The 26,325-nt window shown below is 55.0% G+C and overlaps 14 protein-coding genes across 14 annotated transcripts; 9 read left to right on the forward strand and 5 right to left on the reverse strand.

Moving 5' to 3' along the window:
* Positions 1 to 45: 45 nt before the first annotated feature.
* Positions 46 to 444, forward strand: GNI_071910 (hypothetical protein; the record flags this gene model as incomplete). Its single annotated transcript, XM_011132031.1, has 1 exon — positions 46 to 444. One exon carries the CDS (start codon positions 46 to 48, stop codon positions 442 to 444), a length of 399 nt encoding a protein of 132 aa, XP_011130333.1.
* A 242-nt stretch (positions 445 to 686) lies between these two features.
* On the reverse strand, positions 687 to 1,874 carry GNI_071920 (methionine adenosyltransferase; the record flags this gene model as incomplete). The annotated part of the gene is made up of 1 exon (XM_011132032.1): positions 687 to 1,874. One exon carries the CDS (start codon positions 1,872 to 1,874, stop codon positions 687 to 689), a length of 1,188 nt encoding a protein of 395 aa, XP_011130334.1.
* Positions 1,875 to 2,098: 224 nt separating this feature from the next.
* On the reverse strand, positions 2,099 to 3,601 carry GNI_071930 (inositol phospholipid synthesis protein Scs3p; the record flags this gene model as incomplete). Its single annotated transcript, XM_011132033.1, has 1 exon — positions 2,099 to 3,601. One exon carries the CDS (start codon positions 3,599 to 3,601, stop codon positions 2,099 to 2,101), a length of 1,503 nt encoding a protein of 500 aa, XP_011130335.1.
* A 465-nt stretch (positions 3,602 to 4,066) lies between these two features.
* Positions 4,067 to 6,781, forward strand: GNI_071940 (hypothetical protein; the record flags this gene model as incomplete). The annotated part of the gene is made up of 1 exon (XM_011132034.1): positions 4,067 to 6,781. One exon carries the CDS (start codon positions 4,067 to 4,069, stop codon positions 6,779 to 6,781), a length of 2,715 nt encoding a protein of 904 aa, XP_011130336.1.
* An 83-nt stretch (positions 6,782 to 6,864) lies between these two features.
* On the forward strand, positions 6,865 to 8,291 carry GNI_071950 (hypothetical protein; the record flags this gene model as incomplete). Its single annotated transcript, XM_011132035.1, has 2 exons — positions 6,865 to 6,972; positions 7,110 to 8,291. 2 exons carry the CDS (start codon positions 6,865 to 6,867, stop codon positions 8,289 to 8,291), a joined length of 1,290 nt encoding a protein of 429 aa, XP_011130337.1.
* Positions 8,292 to 8,334: 43 nt separating this feature from the next.
* GNI_071960 (putative dual specificity protein phosphatase) lies at positions 8,335 to 8,714 on the forward strand (the record flags this gene model as incomplete). Its single annotated transcript, XM_011132036.1, has 2 exons — positions 8,335 to 8,400; positions 8,463 to 8,714. 2 exons carry the CDS (start codon positions 8,335 to 8,337, stop codon positions 8,712 to 8,714), a joined length of 318 nt encoding a protein of 105 aa, XP_011130338.1.
* A 148-nt stretch (positions 8,715 to 8,862) lies between these two features.
* Positions 8,863 to 9,389, reverse strand: GNI_071970 (60S ribosomal protein L35; the record flags this gene model as incomplete). The annotated part of the gene is made up of 2 exons (XM_011132037.1): positions 8,863 to 9,231; positions 9,327 to 9,389. The coding sequence occupies 2 exons, from the start codon at positions 9,387 to 9,389 to the stop codon at positions 8,863 to 8,865; spliced, it is 432 nt and encodes a 143-aa protein (XP_011130339.1).
* Positions 9,390 to 9,627: 238 nt separating this feature from the next.
* On the forward strand, positions 9,628 to 16,305 carry GNI_071980 (midasin; the record flags this gene model as incomplete). Its single annotated transcript, XM_011132038.1, has 2 exons — positions 9,628 to 10,422; positions 10,459 to 16,305. 2 exons carry the CDS (start codon positions 9,628 to 9,630, stop codon positions 16,303 to 16,305), a joined length of 6,642 nt encoding a protein of 2,213 aa, XP_011130340.1.
* A 96-nt stretch (positions 16,306 to 16,401) lies between these two features.
* GNI_071990 (hypothetical protein) lies at positions 16,402 to 17,292 on the forward strand (the record flags this gene model as incomplete). The annotated part of the gene is made up of 1 exon (XM_011132039.1): positions 16,402 to 17,292. The coding sequence occupies one exon, from the start codon at positions 16,402 to 16,404 to the stop codon at positions 17,290 to 17,292; it is 891 nt and encodes a 296-aa protein (XP_011130341.1).
* Positions 17,293 to 18,054: 762 nt separating this feature from the next.
* On the reverse strand, positions 18,055 to 19,113 carry GNI_072000 (cyclin; the record flags this gene model as incomplete). Its single annotated transcript, XM_011132040.1, has 1 exon — positions 18,055 to 19,113. The coding sequence occupies one exon, from the start codon at positions 19,111 to 19,113 to the stop codon at positions 18,055 to 18,057; it is 1,059 nt and encodes a 352-aa protein (XP_011130342.1).
* Positions 19,114 to 20,663: 1,550 nt separating this feature from the next.
* On the forward strand, positions 20,664 to 21,989 carry GNI_072010 (cystathionine beta/gamma-lyase protein; the record flags this gene model as incomplete). The annotated part of the gene is made up of 1 exon (XM_011132041.1): positions 20,664 to 21,989. The coding sequence occupies one exon, from the start codon at positions 20,664 to 20,666 to the stop codon at positions 21,987 to 21,989; it is 1,326 nt and encodes a 441-aa protein (XP_011130343.1).
* A 46-nt stretch (positions 21,990 to 22,035) lies between these two features.
* On the forward strand, positions 22,036 to 24,279 carry GNI_072020 (transcriptional repressor TCF25; the record flags this gene model as incomplete). Its single annotated transcript, XM_011132042.1, has 2 exons — positions 22,036 to 24,128; positions 24,240 to 24,279. 2 exons carry the CDS (start codon positions 22,036 to 22,038, stop codon positions 24,277 to 24,279), a joined length of 2,133 nt encoding a protein of 710 aa, XP_011130344.1.
* A 53-nt stretch (positions 24,280 to 24,332) lies between these two features.
* GNI_072030 (p21-carboxy-terminal region-binding protein) lies at positions 24,333 to 25,360 on the reverse strand (the record flags this gene model as incomplete). The annotated part of the gene is made up of 2 exons (XM_011132043.1): positions 24,333 to 24,455; positions 24,533 to 25,360. 2 exons carry the CDS (start codon positions 25,358 to 25,360, stop codon positions 24,333 to 24,335), a joined length of 951 nt encoding a protein of 316 aa, XP_011130345.1.
* A 163-nt stretch (positions 25,361 to 25,523) lies between these two features.
* On the forward strand, positions 25,524 to 26,202 carry GNI_072040 (hypothetical protein; the record flags this gene model as incomplete). The annotated part of the gene is made up of 1 exon (XM_011132044.1): positions 25,524 to 26,202. A coding segment is annotated over one exon (679 nt), but the record flags the coding sequence as incomplete, so codon positions are not given.
* Positions 26,203 to 26,325: the final 123 nt, after the last annotated feature.

Raw genomic sequence — 26,325 nt, forward strand, 5'->3', positions numbered from 1 at the left:
GCCGTACCCGAACGCAAATATTTCACACTCGTGTTCGAACCCGCCATGCAAGACGCCGCCGAGAAGACCGAACCGATGACGGGCGAACAGTCATTGACACCCACGGAGGAGGAACCCATTCCCGCTGAGGTGGCGTTGGTTTCGTCAGAGCCCGATGGCCAGACTATCAAGGAGGGCTCCCAGCCTGGCACGAAAAAGGAACCCATTTACGAAACCATCGCCGAAGTCAAAGCGCGCTTGGCCGAGCTCGCGGAGAAGCAACAAGTGACTACCCGATCATCCAACGACAACAGCCTGGAGAGCGACAACAGCCTGGAGAGCGACAACAGCCTGGAGTCCGAAGATGCCACATTGGTCGTGCAGGTCGAAGCCCAGGTCCACGCACCTCCGCCCAGCTCTCCCAGACTTAGTGATGACCTCAGCGTGCAGGACGACCTGGACTAGGTCGTCACCAGTGCGCCCTCAGGTGGAAAGTGAACTCATTTGCCTTGGTGACCACCCACCCGCTTAAAGGCTACGGCACACACATCTTTTGCAAAACTCCGAACCGCCGTTGGGCACATTTTATTCATTCATTGCCAGATGCCTTTGTGAAACCCCTGACTCTGTCAACCCCAGACAACCTCTAAGTCTGACACACCTGGGCAGAAGTTGGGACCAACTTATGTCGACTCGGCCTCTGAGTCTCAGGCACGACCCAGGTGGAGACGGCGGAGGCAGAGTTCCTCGGAGAGGTCGCGAGTGTTTTCCCAGGCAAAGCCGTCACGGCCAAAGTGTCCGTATGCAGCGGTTTGGAGAAAGACGGGGGAGAGCAGTCTGAGGTACTCCACGATTTTGCCGGGTCGGAGGTCAAAGTGTTTATGGACAACGTCTTCCAGGACAGCGTCGCTTGTGTAGAGGCAGGAGTTGAAAGTGTTGACGTAGACGCTGAGGGGCTGTGCAACGCCGATGGCGTAGCTTATCTGGACGAGGCATCTTTTGCAGTAGCCGTTGGCGACCAGGGACTTCGCGACGTGGCGGGCCATGTAGGCAGCCGAACGGTCCACCTTGGTAGAGTCCTTGCCGGAAAAGGCGCCGCCGCCATGACTGCCCCAACCGCCATAGGTGTCAACAATGATCTTACGGCCCGTGAGGCCTGCATCTCCGTGAGGCCCGCCGACCGTAAAAAGCCCGCAAGGATTGATCAAGTACCGCGTCTCGGGAGATAGCAGGGTCTCCGGGATGATGGGTTTGACCACCTGGTCCAATACAATGCTCCGTAACTCTTCCAAGCCTAGCCGCGGGTCGTGCTGCGCCGAGACAACAACCGTATGAACCCGCACCGGCTTGATTGCACCGTCCGCGGACTTCTCGTACTCCATAGTGACTTGAGTCTTGCCATCCGGCCGCAGCAACGGCGCCGTCCCGTCCTTGCGGATCACAGACAGTCGATGTGCCAGTCTCTGCGCAATCGAGTGCGACATGGGCATGTACTGCGGCGTCTCATCGCAAGCAAACCCAAAGACGTGGCCCTGGTCCCCTGCCCCTACATCCGCCGCCACTCGATTAACATGTACTCCAGCTGCAATCTCCGGACTCTGCTCTTCTATCTCCACCTTCACTTCCATGGTTCGCCCGTCCATGCCTTTCGACACGTCGTCATAGCCTATAGCCAATACAGTCTCGCGAACAACTTTCTCGTAGTCCACCGAGCCCGTCATGGTAATCTCCCCAAACACCATGACAAACTGCGTCTTCGTGCAGGCCTCGCAAGCTACTTTCGCTCGTGGATCCACTCTCAAGCACGCATCAAGTATCGCGTCAGACACCTGGTCGCACAACTTATCCGGATGACCCTCCGTAACGCTCTCGGACGTGAAGAGGAACCGAGACATGTATTATTGCGCTTATTTTTGATGGCGCACACGTGTGTGCTAACGGAACGATGTCCCCCTCGTTCCGGTCCGAACTGCCCCAAGCGTCACCGACCGTGACGGAAGTGAGTTTCCCGCCGCTGCGGGACTGCCTAACCGCCACGAAACTGCCCCGTTTGCCTTTTCCGCCCCGTTTCGTGCCTTTGTGGCGCACTAGTGGCCTGACGAGGCTTACAAGGTGAAACTTACATGGCAAAGCAAAAACGGGTCGTTGAAAAAACGTCGAAGGCGATTGCGAGCCAAAAGGGCAAGAACAATCCAGTGATTGCGATGAAAATGGACGACCACACCTCAAGTGGTGTATGGAAGAAGGCTGCGGTCATGAAGCAGTTGTACAGGAGTAATGCCAGGATCATTCCCATGAGTCCAGTAACAACGAATAGGCCTCGTCTACGGAGCTTAAATGGGTTGTCTATTTTGTCCTTTTTTTCGTGACGCTGGTTCCGAAAAGTCCACATGCAGACGCCTTCAGTAACGATCACGAGAATCAAATAGGCAGACAACACTATGTGGTCGCTCGAGTCGAACCTGCCGCCGGGTTTGTAGTCCAAGCCTCGGTGAATAGCGCGTTCCCATTTGACCATAAAGGGCTGCACCATGGCCGAGCTTTCCAGACCGTTGAGTCCAATATAAAGTGCCACAACGCGCCAGATACCCATCAGCAAGTACATGAGCAGCCGCGGTGCGTGCACAATGCTGACCGGCTGGGGCAGAGCTAGCGAGTGCACCCAGGAGCCGACCACAATCACAAGGTTGCCGAACAAACTGTCCGTCAGGAACAACACCCATCTCGACAAGGGGTAATTCGGGGCAAACCACCCACTTGACTTTTCCAATAACTTCGGGGTAGGCACCGCCGCCTCCCCGTCACTTCGCCACAGAACGCAACGCCGGCCCAACCCAGCACTAGGCGGCGAATCCAGCACTCGGAGTGCGTGCTTGCCAACCACCACCGCCGCAGCCACAGACGTCTCAAAACTTTCCTGAGCCTCCTCAAAGACCTCCCCGACCGGCACCAAGTCCCGGACCGAGTCCCGGACCGAGTCCCGGACCGAGTCCCGGACGTCTGAAACAACAGGGTCCGACTTGGCCTGCATCCGTGAGCATTCGTCCGATGAGGCACAGGTAGACGTATCCGCCAATAACGAATCCGCCAACGACGACTTGCTGCACCTCACTTGCTTCCCCATTGGCTTCCCTACTGGGTCCCCCAGTGGTTCACCTACCGGTCCCCCCAGCGATTCCCCCAGTGGTTCGTCGCCGCCACTGTCATCTTGACCGTATGCATCCTGACCATCTTGACCAAACGCATCTTGACCAAATGTGCCCTGACCAAATGCATCCAGGCCGTCTTCATTTTGAGCAAGTGCATTGAGTCCAGGCTCTTCACCCAGGCCGAGTTGCGGCCGCTGTACGTAGCGTTCCGGTGTCGGCCACGCCTCATAGTCCTCCTCCAGGTCGGTGCATATCAGGGCGGTACTCAGACGGCCGCCGAGCCTCGCCAAGTCGCGCTCGTGTGTGGGCACGAACAGGGAGAGCAACTTGTCGTCGGGAAGCAGCGCTCGCGGGTACAACTCGAAACCGCCTGGGCTTAGGGCGCCATAACCTAGGCCTCCAGGACTTTGGACGCCCCGACTTAGGACACCAGGAGTCAGGGCGAGGCGTTCGTCTACCGCTGGCTCATGCATAATAGACCGGCCAACCGTGTGCTCTTCGGACCAAAGTTCCAGCACCGCCAGTGGCACTCCAACCGTGCGACTCGACAACCGACTCCACTTCCCCGAAAAGTATCGCGTACCAGACGCCACCACACCCGCCAGACAAACCAGCGTAATTATATGGGCAGTTGCAAACACTCTGAAAGATGACGAGAACCCCCCGCCCCCATTTGAGCTCATCACAATTTTAATCTCCCCCGAAGGGAGAGGGGGCGCAAAGGGCAGGGTGGGGAGGGGAGACGGAGAGTACAAAGGGTCGATCGTTGGGCGGGGGGGGACTCTCAGGAGGTGATACACGCTTCAGTTAATTGCCTGCCATTTGGAACGTGGGTGGGTGCGGGAGATCAACCGGTCGATTCGACAGGTTGATCCCACTGGCAGAGTCGATAGGTGAATTTCACCAATCGACGCCCCATTCTGGCAGGGGTGCGTAGCATGCATGACCCTTCCGGGTTGAGCGAGGAGCATTTTGGTTTACGTTGTCCGCCCCCTTCTGTGCATTTGAAGAGAATCCTGGCGAACTACCCAGAAGGGACGAGCATTTTCAAGGAAGCTCTCCAGAATGCGGACGATGCCGGCGCTACAAAATTCAAGCTCATACTGGACCACCGGAGAATAGTAAACTTTGAGCCAAGCTTCGAGAGGTTTGCTGGCTGTGCTCTATTGATCTATAACAACGGAACCTTCTCTGCCGCCGATTGGATGAGCTTTCAACAAATGTTCGAATCCTACAAAGCCCATGATGCGCTCTCAATCGGAAAATATGGGATGGGAAGCCGGTCCTTCTTCCACATGGCCGACATCCTCATGATTCTCTCCGGCGACCAGTACGCCTACTTGGACCCGGACTACATTCTGAGCACAAAAGGCGGCGAAAAGGTTCCATTTTGCCAGCGGGAATTGCTAAAAGCGAGCAGCACACGCGTGTGCACACACTTAAAGGGCTTCCATCACGTCGAAGGATTCGATCAGCTGACTCAGCCATTTAATGGGACCATCTTTAGACTGCCTCTGCGGATTGGCAGGTACGCGAGGGAGAGCCGGTTTGCACCTTACGAGTACACGGCGACCAAGGTTCTGAAGATCCTGAAGGCCTTCGCCCAAGAGCTGAGGGAATGCCTATTATTTCTGAATTCCGTCCAGTCCATCGAAGTGCTGGAGTGGCAGGATTGCGAGGATGAGCCGTCTCTATTAGCCTCGTGCTTCGTCCAGGCCGCTCCGGCGACACCAGCCCTCGCCAAGTCGCTTGCAGTTTGTGGCGCCGCGCCCCAGTGGAGGGAGCGCCGAAGGTCTGCGATTCGGGGCCAGATTGCTGAAGCTTTGGAACGGGGGAGCGATCTCAAAGCTGCGATCACGTCCGCCAGCGTTATTCGCGAAGTGCAAGTCCTAGCTATTCATCACGAACCGGAACCGATGAGCGGCGATGCTGGTCAAGCGTCGTTGTGGTTAGTCGGTAACTGTCTGGTGCAGGACGATGAGGAGTTGTTGGCGGTGGTGGACACAGTAGGTCGGCCGCCCATAATCGGGATTGCTTTGCTCGTGTGCCCGTTGCCCACGGGCCAGTTGCCGTCGGCCTTTTCAGACGACAGTGTGTCGACTGGAGTGTCTCAGCTATTCGACCGGTCCTGCTGGCCCCAGAGCGGCATTAGGGGCCAGCTGTTTAGTTTCCTGCCCATTGTCGACGCACCTTCGACTGGCCTGCCCTTCCACTTCCACGGGACCTTTTGTCTCACGGACAACAGACGAGACGTGTGGCTCTCGGAAGAAGCCGAGGGTCTGGCGAAAAAATGGAGCCAGTGGAACCGGGTCTTGCTGCTGGATCACGGCCCCCGTTTACTGGCAGACTTGTTGGGCTACTGCAGCAACCAGGTGTGCTTCGGCAACTGGCCTGACCCTGACGTGTTATCCGCGGGAATGAAACAATTCGCCATCAACCTGGCCAAATGCGTTCTGTGGAATGGAGCAGCAAGTGGAGGATTTAGGGGAGGTCTTGACTCTAATGGAGCTCTTGCATCTAATCGAGGCCTTGTATCCAGTAGAGGTCCTGCATCTAGCGGAGGTCTCGCATCTAGTCCAGGCCTTGCATCTGATTCGGGCCCCGCACTTCGTCCACGTCCTGGTAGTGCAGGGATTGAATCTAGTGGTGATTATTCCGCTTTACGTGGAGAAATAGTCGGATTCGGAGGGGCAGTCGGATTGGGGGGGTCTACGGGGCTAGCAGGGTTCGAATCATGGAATGATGGTGACTCTGTATCTACTGCGCCAACTGTGACTGGCGGGACTGTGGTCCACCTGATTGGTCAGGGCGTGCGGTTTCTGCGAATGAATGACGTGACAATGTCTGCATTGAACGAATTACAGCTGACCTGGCATCACGTGCTGAGACAGGTGCTGGGGCCTGCGTCTGCTGATCAGGAAATTGTAGTGGGGACAGCTGGTGGCACGCCGTCGAGTATCGGCCGGGGTGTAGGTCTGCCTTGCATACGTGATATGATTGAGACGTTTTGCGATAGGCTGAGTGACCTAAGTGGGGAGAGGATAATTGCTGTTCCCGACCGGGTGATGAAGTCTTTCTGTGCGGTGGATTCCCAGCTGAGGTTCATTAGTTTCCTAACAGCGATGCACAACTATGTTATTCCTCACTGGTTAAACAACCGCGGCATAAACCAGCTGTACTACGAGGAAAAATACTACGTCTGTTGGCAATACATATTGTGTAGGACTCTGAGCAAATGTTCTGCGGATGAGACGCAACGATTTAGTGGTTTGTGCTCGGACTTGAGGTTTATCCCCTGTCGAACAAAAACCAAGACGTTTACGGGAGCTGTCATGTCTGATGAGATCACAAACGATACCCTTGAGAACCCAGTCATAAGTAGTGCACCGGATAATTTACCATTGTGCCTTCCAATATTCGGGCACGCTCCTCAGAATTCATGGCACTTGACCTCGCCCTTGAAGGCATATGATACGGGACTGAAATCCTTCAAAATCACCAACGACCATATTCCGTCTGGAGTCTTCTCAACACCCGCTGTATCAAGAGTACTCAAGACTTGGGGGATGAAGCAAACGCTATCTTGGTCGGATATGACCCAGGAAATCGTATTCAGGATGTGCAACACTGACAATCTTACCTTGATTCCTTGATATACATACTAATTCACCGGTTTATAATTAATGCGCCGTTTAGAAGCGCGCGCGCACACGTGTTCGATATCGGTATCGATCAAATGACAACCTTCAGTAATGTATTCTACGTGTTGGAAGATAATGGTCGACGGATCCACACCCGAAGTTTCATTGAAACCCTAGCTACGTTCGATGTTTCTAATATTTTGGTAAGCGGCTGCGGAGGGGAGAAGTGGACGAAGGGAAGAACTGGACGCCGAGGGACGCAGCAAGCGTTAGCTGTGGCCGCACGGACGCGAAGCCCGGCGGGACAAGTGGGTTAAGTGCTCATGATTGATTATGGTAGCCTATTGGAAGTATAAGTGAAATGAAAGACGCGTGCGATCGGATTCCCTCCAGAAGGAACTTCCTGGTTGCTGCTGCGGATATCGCCCAGTCTATTCCGGAGAAAGAGTACAAATCTGTGTCTAACTTTGGAGGCGCGTTGCTTTACTGCGGTCCGCATGAGGAGTATTTCGCCCGGTGGGCCATGGGCTGTCCAGAAGTGGTTTTGTTCCTGACACACAACTTTAAAGAGTTGCGCCGCGCAGTGGTATGGCTAGCAGCCGACGGCTCCTTTGGGCCGTCGGGGGATCCGATTGCCCCGCCGGAGACAAAGCTGCCCCGTCAGCAACAACAGCAATTAAGACGTCAAGCGTTCGTGCCTGAGAATCTGGACCCGTCGATCACGTTAGAACGCCCGACGGTGCCGGAACGGGCGTTCACCAGTGAGGAGTTGGTCGACGATGCCCGCAGCTATGCCCGGCTGGTCCCGGCGTGCCCTAGCGGACTCGGCGGCGGTATCCACCCCATGCTCTCACTCCAGCGGTTGCCACCGCGCAATGACAACCCCATGAGCGCGCGCTACGGGGCCATGGACTACCGACCCAGCGCTCCAGAACTCCAGAGAGACCTTCGGCCTGCAGAGCCGTACTGGAACGGCCGAGTCCTCTCTTCGTCCTCTGCCTTGTCGGCGCTGCCGAAGCTCCCCGACTCGTTCGCTGCGACTGAGCCGTTCACCGACAAGGGGGCCCCTGAGCCGTTCGCCGACAAGGGGGGGCTCGCGGCAGACGCTGTTCAGCAGTCAGTGGCTGAGCAGCTGTGCTCGGCGCCGCTTAGCGAGGCCCCCGCGCGGCACTGCTCCGATAGCTCCCCAGGCTCGTCTGCATTGCTGCGAGATCCCCGGGAGATATCGAGCATGCCGGCGGACAGTCTAGTTTGCTCCGACGACTCCGCTGACGATAGCACCCGACAGCTCGCGAAGGCGCTCGCTAGTACTCTCGACTCGCCCGCTTCCTCCAATTGCGACTCCGACGCCGCCGCCGCCACACACGTGCGAAAGCGCGCACCGCGCCTCTCCACCAGTACCACTGCCTCCCACGGTGACGAACTACTTGGTCTCGATCGTGACCAGTCGCTCGAGGAACTGCTAGCCCTCGTGCAGGCACTCAGTGTCGAACTCCCAATAAAAAATGCCAACCCATTATAGATGTCAGGGCTGCGGCAAACGCATACTCCAAGAACCAGATGATATGGCCGAACCCCACGAAGCCACACAGAAGCAGAAATCCCGCGGATATGTCAATAAGTCTGATAAGGTAGACACAACTTCCCCGACACACACCACTTGAATCCACCTGGCGACACTGCTCTGTTATAGCAGCGAGTGTTATCGACTTGTGAGAATATCAATCTGAATGAAGCGGCTTTCCAGAAGCTGTCTAAAACCATAGAAAGCGAGATGGCGGGAGTTATTAATTGTCCCTATTGCAATTTCAAGTTGGGGCGCTATGCGTGGACGGGGAGCAATTGTACGTGTGGAGCGTTTGTGACTCCGTCCTTCTTTGTCCCCAAGTCCAAGGTAGATAAGGAAGTTCCCATCCCCTCGAACACTTTCTCACACCCAACGTGAATATTTTTAATCCGGCCTCAAAGCCAGCAACGGGCGCTTGCCGACTCGGTCCGGCGGGTGGGCGCTCACGGGTTGGGCTTGTTGCTGGACCGGGTTGATCCCTGCAATTATTCGATGATGCCGCGTGATATGTTGTCGGTGAAAAAAATCAGGCCAGAACAGCGAATTTTCGTTGCTTGTAGGTGGCGACCTTGCGGGCCTCCTTCTTAGTCTTGAGAGCCTCCTGTCTGGGGGTGAGCTTCATGCGGAGGGCGTGGGTAAGGCGAGGTCGGAGCCTTTTGGGAATATCCTTCTTGCCCTTCAAGGCTTCACGGACCTCGGCCACGCGCTTCTCCTGAATCAAGGTGAGGACGCGAGCCACGTTCTTGCGGTTCTGACGGATCAGGTGCCAGCCGCTGCGGTTGCCTTTGGTGTGGGTTTCCACACGAGCCTTGAACAAAGCCTCCTTGTATTGAATCAGCTCAGACTGGAGCTCAGCGACACTCTTGGCACGGGCTTCGGTGGTGGAGAGACGGGCCTAAATATAACACACGTAATGACGGGACTGTAGTGGTGGGCGGCACAGGTCCGGTAGTATCACGTTGTGGTGGTATCGTGACGGTGCTCCAACACGTTCTGCACATGCGCTGGTGGTGTCCCTGATATGTGGGTATCGTGTCCCCCACTGCCTACCATTTTAGCGGATTATCAGACTCAGGAATTTCTGCGCTCTCTTTGGCAATACGACAAAACAAAAAGTTATCCCAGCTGTGGTTGGCGCCTCCTCCGCGGGCTCTGTGAGCTACTGTGGTGACCGGAGGACTTGGTAGTTGGTTTTGGAGAGCTGAGTTTGCACAGTGGTGTATTCATTGAGATGTTGGGTTGAGGTACCGTACATGGGAACACGCTGGGTTTTTTTGAGTGCCTCATGGAAATGGGTGGGAGCGGCACGGGTTCTCTGACGGATAGAGGCTCCCTGGCCTACAAGATTCGGCTACAGACATGTAATGAGTTCCGCTCCGCGCGATTCAAGGCAATAACTCCATTGCCGTCTTCCAATTATGACGTGCCGAAAGTACTACATCGAGATTCACATTGGCCCGAGCATCTGTATGAGGCATTGAAAGACCCTCAGCTGACTCTTTCTAGTGTACAAGATATATTTGACTGCTTCGGAGAAAGGACAGTATGTTACGCCGTCAACAGATATATGCCCCAAACGGTTTCTTTAGACGACGACGTCAAGGAGATAGGGGAGCAAGAGATGGTCGCCGAGGGGGAGCAAGAGATGGTCGCCGAGGGGGACCAAGAAGTGGTCTCAGATGGGAAGGTAGCGGAAGAAACGGTGAATGTTGATACGCTGGAAAAGTGGAAGCAGAGGGATCCTTTATGGTTGCAGGAACTCATAGTGTGGTGTTGTGTAGTGCAGCTGGGTTCTTTAATGGCGAAACGGATTCGTGAGCAGGGTAAATATGAAGAGGAAATTCGAGCTTTTAAGAGGTCTCGATCGAGATTAATTTTTTGTGAATTGTGGTATCAGCTTTTGTGGAACGAATCCTACGGAGATGCTACCACATGGTCTTCGTTGCCCCCGCGGAATCCTCAGGAAGTTGTTGAGAAGATGATTTCTGAGAGTTTTCGGGACCTGCGGATGAAAGATCTGACGGCAGTGGATTTGTTGGATTCTTTCGAGTCATTCTACTATAAGATAATACATCATGTTAAGGAAGTATTGCTGAGTCCTCACGTAACAAGTTTTGTTCAGATTGAGTCTGCCAATAGTAAGACTATTGATAAGTTGAAGCTATGGTGGATGAAGAAAGATTACAAATATGTTTGCCAGACGTATCAAGATATGGTTCATAAGACAATGTTTTATGACGTCCTACAGTTATTGGAGGAGTCTCTCGCTAGATATCTGAGGTGTATATTGCAGATTTTGGATTCAACCAATCGACATAAGAGATATGGTATCCTTCAATTGGTCCCTAATATAAGTCATAACTGGTTGTATAAGCTGGGTCGTACCCATGCATATGAGTCTATATGTTTATGCATAAGTTGGTTTATGACAAGGTCGTATCGTGGTATGGGCTTGATGACTTGTGAGTATTTTGTGCAAAGTCTTCATCGAGTAACAGAAAACTTGGTTGAAAAAATGCTCGAATCCGAGGTCATGTGGGAACAGAAGGATTGGGGAACTAGAACTGAATCCACAGAAGAAGAAGAGCTCAGACCGCTTGTGAAGGAGTTATTCCCTATAACACAAGAAACTATGGAAGAACAGGAAAATGTCTTCTTGTCGCATCAAAATACTCATGTATTTGAAGATAAATCCATGCATAAGAAGAACCCCAAATATCTCTTTGAGCTATTAATGCGGCTCTTATGTTCTTCCTACCACAATCCAACAAACGTGTGTGCGCGAAATGGCACACACATCCTGAGATCTGACCTGATTAGGCAGACGTTGGAGGAAAGTATTACCATAATTGACCTCTCTCATTTCAACAAGAACGCACAAGAACACTTAGCCAGCTTGGGTTCATTTAAATTGGACGATTTAATGAAGGGAATGATCTCTGGAGAGCGACATGTAATGCAACAGTGGTCATTGGACTGGCTGATTTATTCTGAGGCAGCTAGTGAGTCCGCTATTCAAATGGGTAGCTGGTTTTATCACGGTAGTACAAAGGACGAGCTGGTCTCCTTGACTGGGTCTTTGGTGCGAATTAAGAACAAATTGTTAGAGCTATCTGCAAGTTATAACGTCGGGATTTTGCCGCAAATTGCCGGTATTGTAGACCGACTCAATATCATTCTGCACTTGCCGCTGCTTACCACCTCGGGCGCCACGTTACATTACCATCTCGAAAAGTTGTGGGACGTCCTGAATATCTGGATTAAGCATTACGCCACACGGGAGCACAAGATGACTGCTGAGACTGAGACCATTAGCCAAGCAATCACCCACCTCAGACAAAAAGAAGTAGCTGAATGGTCGTCACTTTGCTACACCAGACAGAAGAAGGCCGGGCAGCGCTTTTTCGACGTCAGTGCTGTCAAAGTTCTGACCGCCGTAATGGGATGTCGGAAAAAATGGAACACCACCGAAGCCGAGGTTGAAATCGTTTCCCTCATCGATGATATTATGCAATGCAAACTGGGCGGCTGCAACGTAGCTGAAATACCCCTCATACGGTGCTTACTCAGGAGCCTCGCTGACATCTTCCATGATCTTACACTTAACTCACAGCAGCAGTTGATGCAACAGCAAGCAACCGAACAGCAAGCAACCGAACAGCAAGCAGCCGAACAGCAATCGGTGCAAGAGCAATGCCGGTGGCTAAGCCAGTTGCTGTATAACTTGTGTAGGTGGACAGACCGGTATGAGGTCGTCGCTCGAGGCTGGGTCCAAGCTCAAATCACTCCCTGGAGGAAGGAGATATCCGACATACAACATCTAATGAAACTAGAGGCGAGAACAGTTGAACGGGACCGAAGGAATTTGCAGACGAAGCACCTACAATTGGCGAGAGCAGTCAGTAAAATCGACACCGTGTTCCAAACCACTTCCGGGTTTGTTTACCAAGCAGTGATTGGCAGTACGTCCTGTGCAGAGAAGCTCATCGCCGGCAACGCACCGTTCACCGTGGCCGATTTAGAGCCTTTGGAGAACTTGGTACTCAAGTTCGACCTGTCCGGAACGGGCCACTCCGGAGCGGACAACGCCGAGGCGGACCGGCCCACGGAGGATCAAGATGGTGAGGATCAGGACGGACGTGTGTGGACCGTGTCCGGGGCTCTGCGGCGACAGGAGGAATTCTACAGTCTGAAGGAGCAAATAGAGCAGCTCTTAGTGGACTTACCTCGGCCGCAGGTTCAGCGTCTGCTCGCAACGATAAGGAACAAGGTTCGGAAATCTGTCGGCCAGGAAGCGTGGATCACTTGCAGTCGAAACCACGGTTCAAAACGGATTGTACTCAGTGCGTTGGAAAAAACGTTCGCCCGACATTACTGTTGTGATGAAGCTTGGAGCAGCGTTAAGCAAGGCAGTCTTCCACGGAACAGTTTTATTCGGAACAGTTTTATTCGGGGCAGTGTTCCCCCGGATAGCCACCTACGTGGATTAATAAGTGCTTGTGCAGAATTCTTTTCGTTAGAAGAAAGTGCGTGTGACCCGGAGTTTCTGAAAGAGTGCGGTGATTGGAGTTGTCTACTCGTGAACTTGGTTACGAGGGTGCTGGACTCCTACCGGCGTTTAGAGGTCATGCGGCTGTGGTCGCAGCACCTTGTCCGGGTTTTGACGGGCGGTTTGGCCGACGGAATGGTTATGGTGAGTGTTTTCAGAGACCGTCTCTTTGCCGTGGAAAATGTCTTGGATGATCTGGAAAGATTCAGTAAGGTAATTGCCTTGCTTACCGCCAAACCCGCAGTCGGAGAACCTGAAAGAAGCGGCGCAATTGTTCCTCCGGCGTGGCTACTTGATACCCAAAGTAGCGAAAGTTTATCCTGGCACACACGTGTGCTCTCAAATATCCAAGACGATTGCCTGGTACTGCCGCTGAGGAACTTTGAAAACTACATAACAAAATTGATTTCCGACCTGAGCCACTGGCTCTCCGAAGTGCAGTCCTCCTTCGATACCGGGCTCGGAATCGACTCTAAAACTACGGACAAATATGTACACAAAATCAAAAGCGCTATTGCCGAACTCTCGGGTCTCCTGAAGGCTGTTAAGACGGCGCCTATGGAATACCTTAATCATGACGATATCCTGGCAGGGCAGGCGGCAGAGATCGTCAGCATTTGCCACAACCCTCTCCAGCCCGCTCCGACTGGTGCCTCATCGACAGGCGGTGCCAGCGCCCCAGCCGGTACCCGGACATCGGCTGACGACATCGCGTCAGCCGTCGGTGCGTGCGGAAGCGTGGTTCGGACCTCGATTAAGCGTTTCGCATGCACAGCGACCGGGAAGGAGGCCGCCGTGACGGGCGAGGATGATGACGAGAAATCAGGACAAATTTTGGGCCGGCTGAGCACGAACGCGCGCGTATTATTGGATGGCGTGCTGAGTCGTCAGCGGATGTTATTGAACGTACCGATTACGTTGGCAGTGGTCGGTGGCCAGTTGGCGCGGTTCGGCATGAACTTTGAGGCGGGTGAGGACGAGAGGGAGCCGGAACCCCGACAAGGCGAGGACGAGTTTGTGCAAGGCAGCGGCCTGGCTGAGGGGTCGGGTGTGAAGGAGGCGGGGGAGGAGTTGGAAAATGAGGTGGACTTCGACACGCTACAGGAGGAGACGAAGCCTCAGGAGCAAGAGAAACATGACAGCCCGAACGAGGGAAAGGACGTGCGAATGGGCTTCGAAGGCGAGCTCGAAGACCTGCCCGACCCTGAACCCGGCACGGAACCGGAACCGGACCGCCGAGAAGAGGAGGAGGAGTTCCACCAAGTGGACGGTGGCGACACGCAGCAATTGGAACCCGAAGACGACGGCGAAGACGACGGCAGAAATGAGCAAGACAACCGGCTAAGCGAAGAACCGACCGGCCCGGCCGAGGAGCTGCTCGAAGAGGATTTCCGTGCCAACCAAAACCCGTCAGACAAAGATCCTTCGGGCAAGGATGCTCACAGCGCCTCTGAAGCCGAGGCGGACGAGGTGGAGATGGAAGGCGAAGGCAAATGCGGAGCCGAAGACGAAGACGAAGGCGAAGAGCAAGGGGAGCAGGAGGAGCAGAGCTCACGTGACGTCGAGGGAGACGTTCGCGGTGACAAGCCGGAGGGTACGGAGGAGGCACGCGTAGAGGACGCGGACATGGATGACGCGGCTATGGAGGAAGGCGAAGCGGACAAGACGGTGGACGTGGACGACTTGCTGGGTGAGAGCGATGAGGACGAGGACGGCAGCGGGCCGCCGGAAGAGTACTTGGCGGAACACGGTGAGGAGGCGGCAGAGCCGAACGCGGAAGAAGGTCAAGACGTGGACGAGACGCTACCACCGGACGCTCGGACCGATGGGCCCGAAGGGGAGGAGGAAGAAGAGCCGAAGCCAGATAGAGGAGGGCGGGAAGACGATGGCGGTGTCAAGGAGGCGGGACAGAAGGACGAGGACATGCGCGAAGGTGGTACAGAACAGAGTCCGGAGAATGGCACTGCCGAGACGGCCGGAGGCCTTTCGAGCGAGGGTGGCGGACAGCTGGAACAGGGCCAGGGAGGTTCAGCTGCGGAACGCATTGCTAAGACCGACGCCGCCTCGGCCGGGGGTCCGCGGTCGTCGCGGAACGTCGCGGAACTGGTTACAGGCGACGAGACCCTGGAGGAGACCGCGGCGGACGAAACGGCGGCTGGCGAGGGAGACATGCAGATGGGCCAGCTGGACGAGACCGCGGATGACAGCGCAAACGCGTTTGGTAAAAACGCCGATGAATTGCCGGCCGAACGACCAGACCTGCCGGTGGATAGGCCGGGACGCCAACTGGCGGATCCCGTGGCGGTACTTGAGGAGATTGTTCACGAGCCAGAGTCTTCGGACAACCGGGCTAAAGATGGCCAAGAAGAAGGTCCGAAGCGGGAAGAAGGTCCGAAGCGGGAAGAAGGTCCTAACGATGGAAAGCAGGAAGATGGCCAGAAAGAGGACCGGGGAGAGGACCAGAGGGACAGGAAAGTGCCGGAGGTACGGTACCGCGAGTCAGAACGGAAGGAGAAGGCCAAAAAGTCGCTGCTTGCCGACTGCGACCCCGCGGTGCAGGAGTTTCAGCGCGCAGACCCGAGCGTCGAGCAGGACGCACAGGCCATGGTCGGGCGGCTCGTGGAGTCGCTGCGCACGGTCCTGGTGCCGACAAACCAGGGCCGGTACGAGGGCTACTACCGGACGGGCAAACGCCTGGATATGCGCCAGGTCATCAGCTTCATCGCGAGTGACTATCGCAAAGACCGTATCTGGTTGCGACGCACCAAGCTGTCTAAGAAGCGGTACCGGGTTATTATTGCACTCGATGCCTCAAAGTCTATGCACACGTTGGGTGTCCACCGCTCCGCCATCGTCGCCGGTTTGGCCCTTAAAGGGGCGATGGACCAACTTGAGGCCGGCGAAGTCAGCTTCATGGAGTTCGGTCGTGCTGTTGGGACTACAGCGCCAGGGGTCGTTGGGGCCCCTGGCGCTGTGGTCCCATCGGCTGCGGTTGCTTCGTCGGCGGCCACTTCAATTGCAGCTGGGGCCTCCGCAGCTGTGGGGGGTGACACGTTCAACTCGATGCTATCGGGGATGTTGCACAGCTTGTGTAAGGATCTCGACAATGCAGAGGGGTCTTATGATGCCTCGCTGGTCGTCATCCTCAGTGACGGACGGTTCAACCACAGCAACTTGCACCTCGCTCTCTCACGGATGAAGACCGCGAACGTTGTACCGGTCCTGCTGCTTTTCGACAAGAGCATTTTGGACGTGAAAACGCCTGTTTTCGAGGGCGGGACAGTTACCTTCCGTCCGTGGCTGGACCCCAGCACCTTCCCGTTCAAGTACTACTCTGTCGTACAGAATGGAGACCGCATAGAACAGCTCATCACCGATGTCGTCAGAGAATGGGTGGCCAAAGAACAACAGTGGCTCTAACTCCGTTGTTTGCCTATTCGCTTTTTTTCTTGGAAGACGCTCGCTCTTTCTTGGCCCTCCCTCCCTCGGTGGAACTTTTTACACTACTTTTTCTCGATGAGATTGCTTGCATTGTGTGCCTCGTTGATTCTGACGGCCGAGGCCGAGCCCGGTGGCGTGCTGGAGCCGACGAGGGAGCCTGAGCGTGCGGCTGTGCCATCGACCGAATCGGAACCAGACAACGGGCTGCGTTGTTTGCACTCTACTGATTTGATTTCCACGGGGACTGAGGTTACGGCTCCGTCTGGTTCGGGTGTTGGCCAGGCCGCACCCACGATGACGACGAGTAGGGTGCAGCAAGCGACGGGCGCGGGAAGGTTAAGAAGAACGCTGTCAGATCTAACCCAGCAGACGGTTGGGGTCGCGGAGGCAAAGCTCTGCTATGCGAGCCAGGTGAAGAAGACGCTGAAGAGGAGGGCTGCCAGTCTGCCGGTGGCGAGTTCGGCGGCGGATGTAGTGGCTCAAGGAGTGGAAATTTCGCGCGATTACTTCGGTGATGCGGAACGCGTTTACCTCAACGTCATTTGCAATTGCAACGTCAAACCGAGTCTGCCCGGCAGCGGGAACTACGCCGCGAGCCTCGTCCGCCTCAGCGAGGTCGATTGCGTCGGTATGGTACCGAACACACGCGTGTCCTACAACTTGACCAATCCCGGCACTTGCTTCGCCGGCGCGGTTCGCCAGTCTTACCAGGCCCGTGGCGCCGTGTCAAGACTGTTCCTGGATACCAGCAACCAGACCACCGCCGGTAACCAGACCTCCGGCGGCAGACTCAACGTCCGGAACAGCGCAGACCTCGTGTTCCGCGCAGGTGAATTCAAACTCGGCCCGCTCGGATATTACAGCGTTTGCAACAAGGACCCGCGCATCCAGAACCTGGACCATGTCAACCTGTTCCAGGAAGCCAAGAAAGTAGCAAACGAAATGAAGCAACCCACAGACCTCTAAAGCCCATCCTCCCGCAGTAAAATATGCCTTTATCTCCGGCTTTACCCCCAGTCCTGGCTTTACCCCCCAGTCCTGGCTTTACCCCCGGTTCCGGCTGGAGATGCCAAATGGTGAGTCCAATGGTGGCTGGCCCTGACCTTGCCCCCTCCACAAATGTTCTTCCCGACCCACGTGCAACCTAGAACCATAACCAATCCAACTCCATAACCAGCGCTATCCCTACCGAGCTCTGCCCATCGATCGAAACTTAATAATTTCAGTCACTGTTTCAAATATCGCCTCCTCCAACACAATGCAAGTGCTCAATGGGCACCAGGCACCATGACAAAATGTTCCTTCTGCTACCACACTCTGGTGATACCACACTCTGGTGATACCACACTCTGGTGACGGAGTCCTCCTGAAGGCGAGCGTCAACTAGTGACCGCCGACATACAGAGTGCGCTTTTCCCTTAATACAGGGTGCGCACTACCTCGTGACCCTTGCAGCGCTGCATTAATACTCTCTCTCTCTCTCATGACGGGTTCTCAGACCACATTCTCAGTAGAACACTCGGCAAGTAGGTACATGTACCACTTTCTGAGTACGTACTTCAATCATGTAGCTCAAACCACTTAGGTATCGCGACCACTTCATTGGCAGGTCCATGGACCACACTGGTAAGTAGGTGTTTTGAACCACTTCGTAAGTACTACTGTGTAATCGAACCCACTTCGCTGGCGTGTATATATGCGATTTCAAGAGAGTCCGTGCGACTGGATTTAGTGACCTCGTCGTGGTTTAAGGGACTTAAGATAATCTTCTCTGAACTGCTTTTGGAGGTCGTGGATGTGCTTGGCTTTGGATGTCAGGGAGCTGACCCGAAGGAATTCCTCCTCGGTTTGGAATCTGTATTCGCCGAATTCCCTAGCGACCAAGGCAGCAGCGAGTATATCAACTGTCTGCTTGCTTGCTGAGACGGCCGCATACGGAAGTCCAAAAGTATTTGCAGAAATGATGGCATCGCAGAGGTGGCCGTTTTGCTTGGTCGTGAGATTGCAGAGTATGGGTCTCCTGGCCTGGGCGCAGACGATGTATCGTTCCTCTTCAAACATGGTGTCGATGGCTTTGTATTCCTCGGGAGCCACATCCAAACGGAAGTCAAGGCGTTTGAGCAGCTCGGATTCCAACTCGTTCAGTATGGCCGGGTTCAAATCCAGCAGTTGTGCGTAATACTTATTGGTGTAGTAGAGGTCGTCGAAAAACTTCACGGCAACGACCAAGCTGGCACATACGACACGACACAGGGCGCCGCCGGGCAACAACTCCTTGCGGGCCAAGCGCTGAATGTAGCGAAGGGCAAGCACATAGGCCGGTTTCTGGCATCGAAACATGGAGCCGAGCTTCTCCGCAAAGTACGCAGGTGCCTCGGGATTGCCAAAGAACTTCACCCACGACGTCTGCGGAAGAGACGCCGCCCACGGAGCCTGTCCTGGAACTGGGTGCCCCAAATCGCCCAGAGCGCGTCCTGAATTGTGGTTGCCGCCATGCAACGGGACAAACCGTCCTGGTTCCGGGCCAGTTTGCCGGGGTGCCTCCACAGACATGCCGGGGTGAATGAAGTAGCGAGATGCGAGCGCCAGAAATACTGCAGCATTCTCTTCGTACGCGTAGCGAATGCGTATGTCCGGACGTGGCAATCTGGTCTCGAATGGACTGCACTGAGAAGGTGAACCCGCAGTGGTAGAGGCGGCCGAAGAGTCGCCGCCCACGGAGGGTACTCGCTTCAGAAACTTCTTCTTGCGGTCGCCCTTCAAAACCTTTTGAGGAGTGGTCGACATCCCGCTCGCGTAAACCCCGGAAACGCACAAATTTACGGACCAGAAATATTCACCGTGCCGCACACCCGTTTCCGCCAGTCTGTCGCCATACGACCAAGGGAGCAGGTAACCAACTGCCAAGGGAGCATATAGGGACTACATGCTCCCTCACCGGGGAGGCTCCCTCACCGGGGAGGCTCCCTCCCCTCCAGGGGTAGTCGGTCCCCTGCCAGGGGAACCCGTCCCCGGTCAGCACTATACTCCCCCGCTTCCCGCGCTGGCGCCCCGACTGTCCTTCTGCAGGTCGTCCAATCGCCCTTGGCGAAGCCGCCATAATCCAATTGCGGTGTGCAAGAGCCATCTGCGGTCTGCAAGAGCCTCTGCGGTCTGCAAAGAGCCAATCTAAAAAGACGCCTACCCCTTCTTCCAACACATCCGGTGCACTTTTAAACACAGCGGCTCAACAGAAACACACCGGCTCAATAGAAACATGACTCGATATGCAGCCTCGATTAGCATAGGAAGCCTCGATAGGGAGGGAGCCTTAATGGAAGCCTCAATAGGGAGAAAGCCTTAATAGGATGCGTGACTAGGCAACCTGAACAGAAAGTCTTTTATCAATCCTTTTTATTCAAGGCCAAATCAATTGTCAGCATCAGATGGAAGAACAGTTGCATCCTTTGCCCTTCGATTTCTTGCCTCCTTCCTGCACCAGACCCTGATACAAGCTTGATCAATGAATCGACTACGGATAAATCGATTTCCCCTACGCTAGCCGCCGTGGCACAAAACAGGATCTCCAAGCGCCATGATTACTCAAAAACCGACGCAGATTTCAGCTGCATGCCCATCCAGGTATCAAGAGGGCATACGAAAAATCAAAATTTTTTGATGGTTCGCACACGCGTGTGCTCACACTGGGCAGCAAAACCCGCAGTTCCAGAGCTTGGTGCGAGACTGATGATTCTGTTGGCGTCTGTCCCGAGGCCGTGTTGCATTTTTTTGGGAGCCCGGTTTTCTTCTCAGAGTGATGCCGCTTGGAGGGGGGCCATGCGTCATTAAATTTTAATGCTTTGGGAGTTTATAGGGTTTCAAGTCGTGCGGGGCTACAAGGAGTTTATCAAGGGGCCAATAGGGTTGCTGGCCAACGTCTACGCGAACAGGCATGCGGATATCACGGATACGAGGCATTGCCTATTTCATAGATGGACGTTTCAAAAGACTTTGAGGAATCAGCGCAATCGCGATCTACTTCACATATAGTTCCTTTTTCGTCTTGATAGAGCGGTCTATCTTGGCGGTGGTGGGCTGCTGTTGGTGGTCCACCCTTGGCCATTCCGGGTTCGAGTGATCTGCGGGATGACCGACCAGCAATTCCCACACAGCAGCCATCGGCCAGCAGCTTGCGCTCGGACAGTTTGCGCTCGGGCAGCTTGCGCTCGGACAGTTTGCACTCGGACAGTTTGCACTCGGGCAGCTTGGGGTGTTGAATATATAGGTCCGGGCTGTCTGTCCCGGGCGTGCGATCTGTGTTTTTTTGAAGGAGTACAACAAACATTTAAATTCGCAGTATGGTTGAGCAAGTGATGAGTGTTCCTCCGGTGTTAGCGGAGGAGATGTGTGTCACTGCGTCTCCTGGGTTGACGGATACACTTTGCGTGGAGGCTGGGGAGCGTGCGGATCCGGTGACGGGTGCGATGTTGACGCCTTTGTACCAGTCCACTGCGTACAAGCAGGAGTCGGTGGAGCGTTACCAGGAAACAGGTTATACATACTCGCGTGCGGCGAATCCTACGGTGGCGGCGTTTGAGGCCCGTGTGGGTGAGATGGAAGGGGCCAAATTGCCAGCCGTCGTTTTCAACAGCGGCATGGCAGCAAGCAATGCTTTATTTGCAACCTTCCTGAGCTCTGGTGATCACGTCATCATTACGCGTTGCTCCTACGGCGGTACGAATCGTGCCGCACGTGTGTTATGGCAGAACCAATTTGGCGTAGAGGTATCCTTTGTCGATTTCACCGATCTCAAAGCCGTCGAGGCTGCGATTCAACCCGGTCGTACCCGTCTCGTGTTATCTGAGACCCCCTGCAACCCAGTGCTCGAACTCGCCGACCTCCAAGCCATTTCCGACCTCTGCCGGAAACACAGCACCGTTGTCAACCAAGGCGCAGTAGACGTCCAGGAGGAGGGCTCGGGACCGTCTCGGACGGTATTCCAAGGTCGTATTTTGCACGTAGCGGACTCTACATTGGCTCCTCCCCCAGTTATGAGGGGACTCGACTTTGGAGTGGATGTGTTGCTGGTTTCCTTAACCAAGTTCTACTGCGGGCACAACATGCACTTGGGAGGAGCACTGGTCACTAACGACCCAGCGCTACACGAACATCTAAAATTCAAACAGAACGTAATGGGCTCAATTTTGAATGCGAATACGGCCTTCTCCATGATGCAGACGTCCAAGACAATGAATTTGCGACTCCGCAAACAGAGCGAAAATGCCATGAAGATCGCCATCTGGTTAGAGAAGCACCCCAAAGTACTCTGGGTCCGCTACCCCGGGCTGCCCAGCCACAGCCAGTATGATATCGCGATGAAACAACACACTCACGGCATACATGGCAGTATGGTCGCCTTCGAAGTCCGTGGCGGCACTGCCGCTGGCCGCCTTGTCATGAACGCCTGCACACCCCCCTGGACCCTCGCGGAGAACCTAGGGGCCATCGAGTCAATCATGACATGCCCTGCCGTCTTCACACACTCCAACATGACTAAAGCTGCACGTGAAGCGGCTGGCATCACAGATGGTATGATTCGTCTCAGCGTCGGCATCGAAGACGCTGACGACCTCATCCAGTCTTTGGACCGTGCGATCAACGCTGTCCCCGACCTGGGTGCTTGATGACGCCTTGGTGGACGACCTCTTGGGGTGAATATTTTTTTCCATAATGGGAAAGGCCAGCGCCTTGCGGAAGGAGAAACTTCAACTCAAGGCGTTTTCCGACAGCGATGAGGAGGAGTCGGAAGAAAGTTTTGCTCCCGAAACACTTAGGCGAAACCCCTTCGCAATCGAGGCCAGCGAGGAAGATGAGTTCGAAGAGGGCGAGCGTTTTTTGGGTCACGAAGGACCGGTTGAAGACGTGGAGATATATCTGGCACCCATGACGGAGCCTGCCGGCCGACAGCGACAAGCAAGGGCTCCGAGGCTTGATCCAAAGTTGGACGTTGAACGAGGCGTTTCCGCGGGTTGCGAGAAGACTAAGAGCAAAGAGTTATCGGCAAGGGAGGAACTGTTTACTTTGAGTCAAAAATACTTCAGTGTGGACCAGGATGTGAAATCTAGTCGTGGCACTATTGCTTTGCAGTACAACATGTGGTTATTACCTAGCAGTAGTCTAATGGAGGACTTGAAAAAAGCAAAATTCGGCAATTTGCACTGGGAGAACTACAATCCGGAAGATGAACTCTATTTCAAGATGAAGACGACGCGGAGTACTCCGGCGGATAAGTGGTATAATTGGGAACCAACGGAACGTTATCTGGTGACCTGGAAGGTGGTGGAGATGCTCGTGGGCACCAGCAATATCAGCGGTGTGTTCGATTTTGTCCACACGCATCCGTATCACCCTGCGGCGAACTTATGCATCGCTGAGTACTATGTACAGACGGACCAATTCGACACCGCACACAAGTTTATAGAGCGGGCGCTAGCTTCGTTCCAGTATGGGTTGTCGCCAAACTTGCAGTTTCATAAAGCCCCCCAAAAACGACATCGCCTCCAAGACCTCGACTTGAGGAACGTGGCACAGGCTCTCTCGGTGCTTGGCGACGACCTGGAGGTTGTTTGGGACCATGGCACAAACCAAAACGGGGATATACAGCCCAAGACTCAAAGGCAGAGAGAAAGCGATATTAGAGCTGCTCTCTCCATTCCCGAAAACGGCAACCTCCTGTTCATAAAATGCCTGCACATGTACGGCTGGAGTCTCTTCCAGAGAGGCATCCATCGAGTCGCACTTGAGATTTTCAGATTTCTCAACGTACTCACCCTCGGCAACGATCTGAGCCACTCATTGCTGGTTATCAGTGAAACAATGATCCGAGCCAAAGAGCATGATATGTTCCACAACTACAACCGAAAGTATTTCGAAGCGACCCAAGACGTTGTATACACCCAGTACGACGGCCTGTGTCTGCTAGGAAATGATCGGAGTCCCGACGACCGAAGTCCCGACGACCGAAGTCCCGACGACCGAAGTCCCGACGACCGCAGTAGCCCGGTGGAAGCCTGCAGCCCGGCCGAAACCAGGGCTGGCGAGGAGCCTTCACAACCAGGACTTGCCTTCACGGGGCTGCTGGAGTCGGTGCTTCCGAGTTTCCTTTTCGGCCGCGTAACGATTTTGCTGCGCGACGGAGGACTGCGAGCGACGGCCGAGTTGACCGCGACACAGGCGGTGCTGGAGGACATTTCGTTGGCCGACTTTGACCAGTACATCTTGTCTCGTGCGCACGCGCAGGTCCCAAAGCCGACCCCGGCCCTGACCCCGACGCCGACCCCACCGTCATTGCGAGAGGCATGTCTGGCGTTGATGTACAGTCTGTGGCAGTACCCGCAGTTTGTCGCGATGGTGCGGACGCGGAAGCGGGTAAGTGCGCCGGGAGCGCAGGTGGGAGCGAGCACGGCGGAGTTAGAGACTGCTTTGGCGACGTTAGCTTTGTTCAGTCCGCACTTTTACGTGGACGGATTCCGGCGATTGCGCTACCGCTTGTTGGAGGCGTACGTTATGCAATCTGCGGAGTACTGGATGGATTACTATGATGGGTTGCTACTGCCCGTGGCACTTAAGACGGGCACCTTTGCCGCGCTGCATCACCAGTTCCCCATTCAGGTCGAAACACTCGTAACCGCTGGTTTTAGCGCACATGCACAGTTCATGAAACAGTACCAAGGTGTCCGACCCTCAGAATTTGACGGTCAAAAATTCGTTATTGCTGACGCCCTACTCAATTCAGGCACTGAAAGCGTCGGCACACACCGCGGGTACCAAGTACGCCAACAACTCACCGAAGCCGCAAATCCACTACGCACTTGGTGGCAACGCTTTATTCAACAAACTGGCTCGGTCAACGCACATCAAAATGTCGTTCTCAGCTTTCTCCAAACCCTCATGCCATGGGCCACCCTCGACTAAGTCCCGAACCTTGCTTCTTAAGTTACGAGGTTTGGGCCAGGCCTGGGCCAGGCCTAAGCGGCACTCCTGAGCCCGTCCTCCGGACATTTTTTCTCCGCTAGTTTTACAAAAGAGCTGTACGGAATGGAGAACAGCACCAAGTAGCGGTGCATTATGCTGTCGTCCTCCGCTTTGAGCTAAAAAAATTCAAGTTTCCCGCAATTTCGCACACGTGTGTGTATAGATAGACACGCGCGTGTGGGTGCTCATTTACCTTCATTTTGGTGTCGAGACATATGGATGCCGACCGTTTCTTGTACATTGCCTGGACATCTTCGTCAACGAAGGATAGAGTGGATACAGTTAGATCGTCCTCAGTCGTCAGCCTGGGTTTTTTGTTGAGGTTTTTGAGTGCTAATTCCGTGGTGTTATTACATGCGAAGGCCCAGGCGCAACAGAGGAGGTGTTTGTAATGGTAGTAGGGCAGCTCCTCTGCTTCTTCGGGTTCGAGTTCCTGTGGGTCTAAAGCGAGCGTCCAGTTGACGTCTTCTACGCAGGCTTTGAGTGCCTTCCAGCAAACGGCTTCGGGTATGCCAGTGGTGAGTCGTTCTAGGAGCAGGATGCCTAGCTCATGTTCCTTGGCTAAAGCTTTGGACAGGATATCGCACATGGTCACGTTACGGCTCTCCGTAATGACCTTCCCCAACGGACCCAGGACATGCCAAAACTGGCGAAGGTTCAAAATCGTGAACACCCCCACTATCACGTCCTCATCGTCTGTCCGACCAGGTGTCATCGGCCTTCTCCTACGTGGATATTTAGAACCAGGTTCCTCAGAACCCGTCGAGTCCGGCTCTTCAACCGGCCGCTCCTCGCTATCACCCAGACACACAACATTGCCCACGTTGTATTGCTCACCAATAACTTGCGCCAGATCAAACACCTCGACCTGTAGTATTTTAGCCAGGAGCGCGCATCGGCTGCGAATGCTACGGAAGAGAAAAAATTGTACAACGAGGCTTTCGGCGTACCCAGGCACAAACTCCTCCTTCGGCTCGTTCAGTGTGAACGTCACCGCCACACTCTCCTCGACCTCCACCATTCCGCGGCCGCGAGTAAATTTGCAACCGAAAATGCGCGTCATTACCAGTCCTTCCACCGGACTGCGGCTCGAACATCTGGTGCTAGCTGTTTCAAACACAGCTCGAGCGACAGCTTCTGCCCGCGGGGTATCAGCTCAACAGGTGGCCCCATCAGCTCAACAGATGGCAGCATCAGCTCAAGTGCCATTCGCTCAAGTGCCGTTCGCTCAAGTGCCATTCGCTCAAGTGCCATTCGCTCAAGTGCCATTCGCTCAAGTGGTGGGGAGTGCAGCGGCGACCAGAACGGTGGGTACCCGGCTCGCAACGGCAACCGCGACCTCGACCGTCACGGGTTCGCCGAAGGGAGGGGTGTCAAGAGGCCCTACCGCTCGCACGAATGCAGCGCCAACGTGCGACGTTCTGCGGGCCTTGCTCACTGGCTCCGGAGGAAAGGTGAACATCATCAAGGTGCCCACCGGCACCCTCAAAATCAACCTAGCAAATGTCGTACCAGGCCAACGACTGTATCTCCCTATTCAAAACCCGAAGCGTCAGGCCCCAGAGCTTGTGAAGGCCGAGGACGCGGCACTGACGGTCCAGAACGCGGCACTGAAGGTCCAGAACGCGGCTCCGACGGTCCAGAACGCGGCACTGACGGTCCAGAACGCGGCACTGAAGGTGCAGAACGCGGCTCCGACGGTCCAGAACGCGGCACTGAAGGTCCAGAACGCGGCACTGAAGGTCCAGAACGCGGCTCAGACGGTCCAGAACGCGGCTCCGACGGTCCAGAACGCGGCCTCGATGCTGCAGAACGCGTCCCCCCGTGGGGTGGGCGCGGTCTCGGTGTCTCGGAACGTGGCCGGTCCGGCAATGAAGTCGAAACCGGGCAACTCGAAGAGCTCGAGACCTCGCATCTCAAAGCCGAAGGCCGAGCTAGACTTCGCGGCCCTCTCCGCGGCCCCCACGCAGCTCGTGCGGGTTCGCC

Source organism: Gregarina niphandrodes, assembly GCF_000223845.1.
Source record: "Gregarina niphandrodes unplaced genomic scaffold scaffold00012, whole genome shotgun sequence".
NCBI lineage: Eukaryota > Apicomplexa > Conoidasida > Eugregarinorida > Gregarinidae > Gregarina > Gregarina niphandrodes.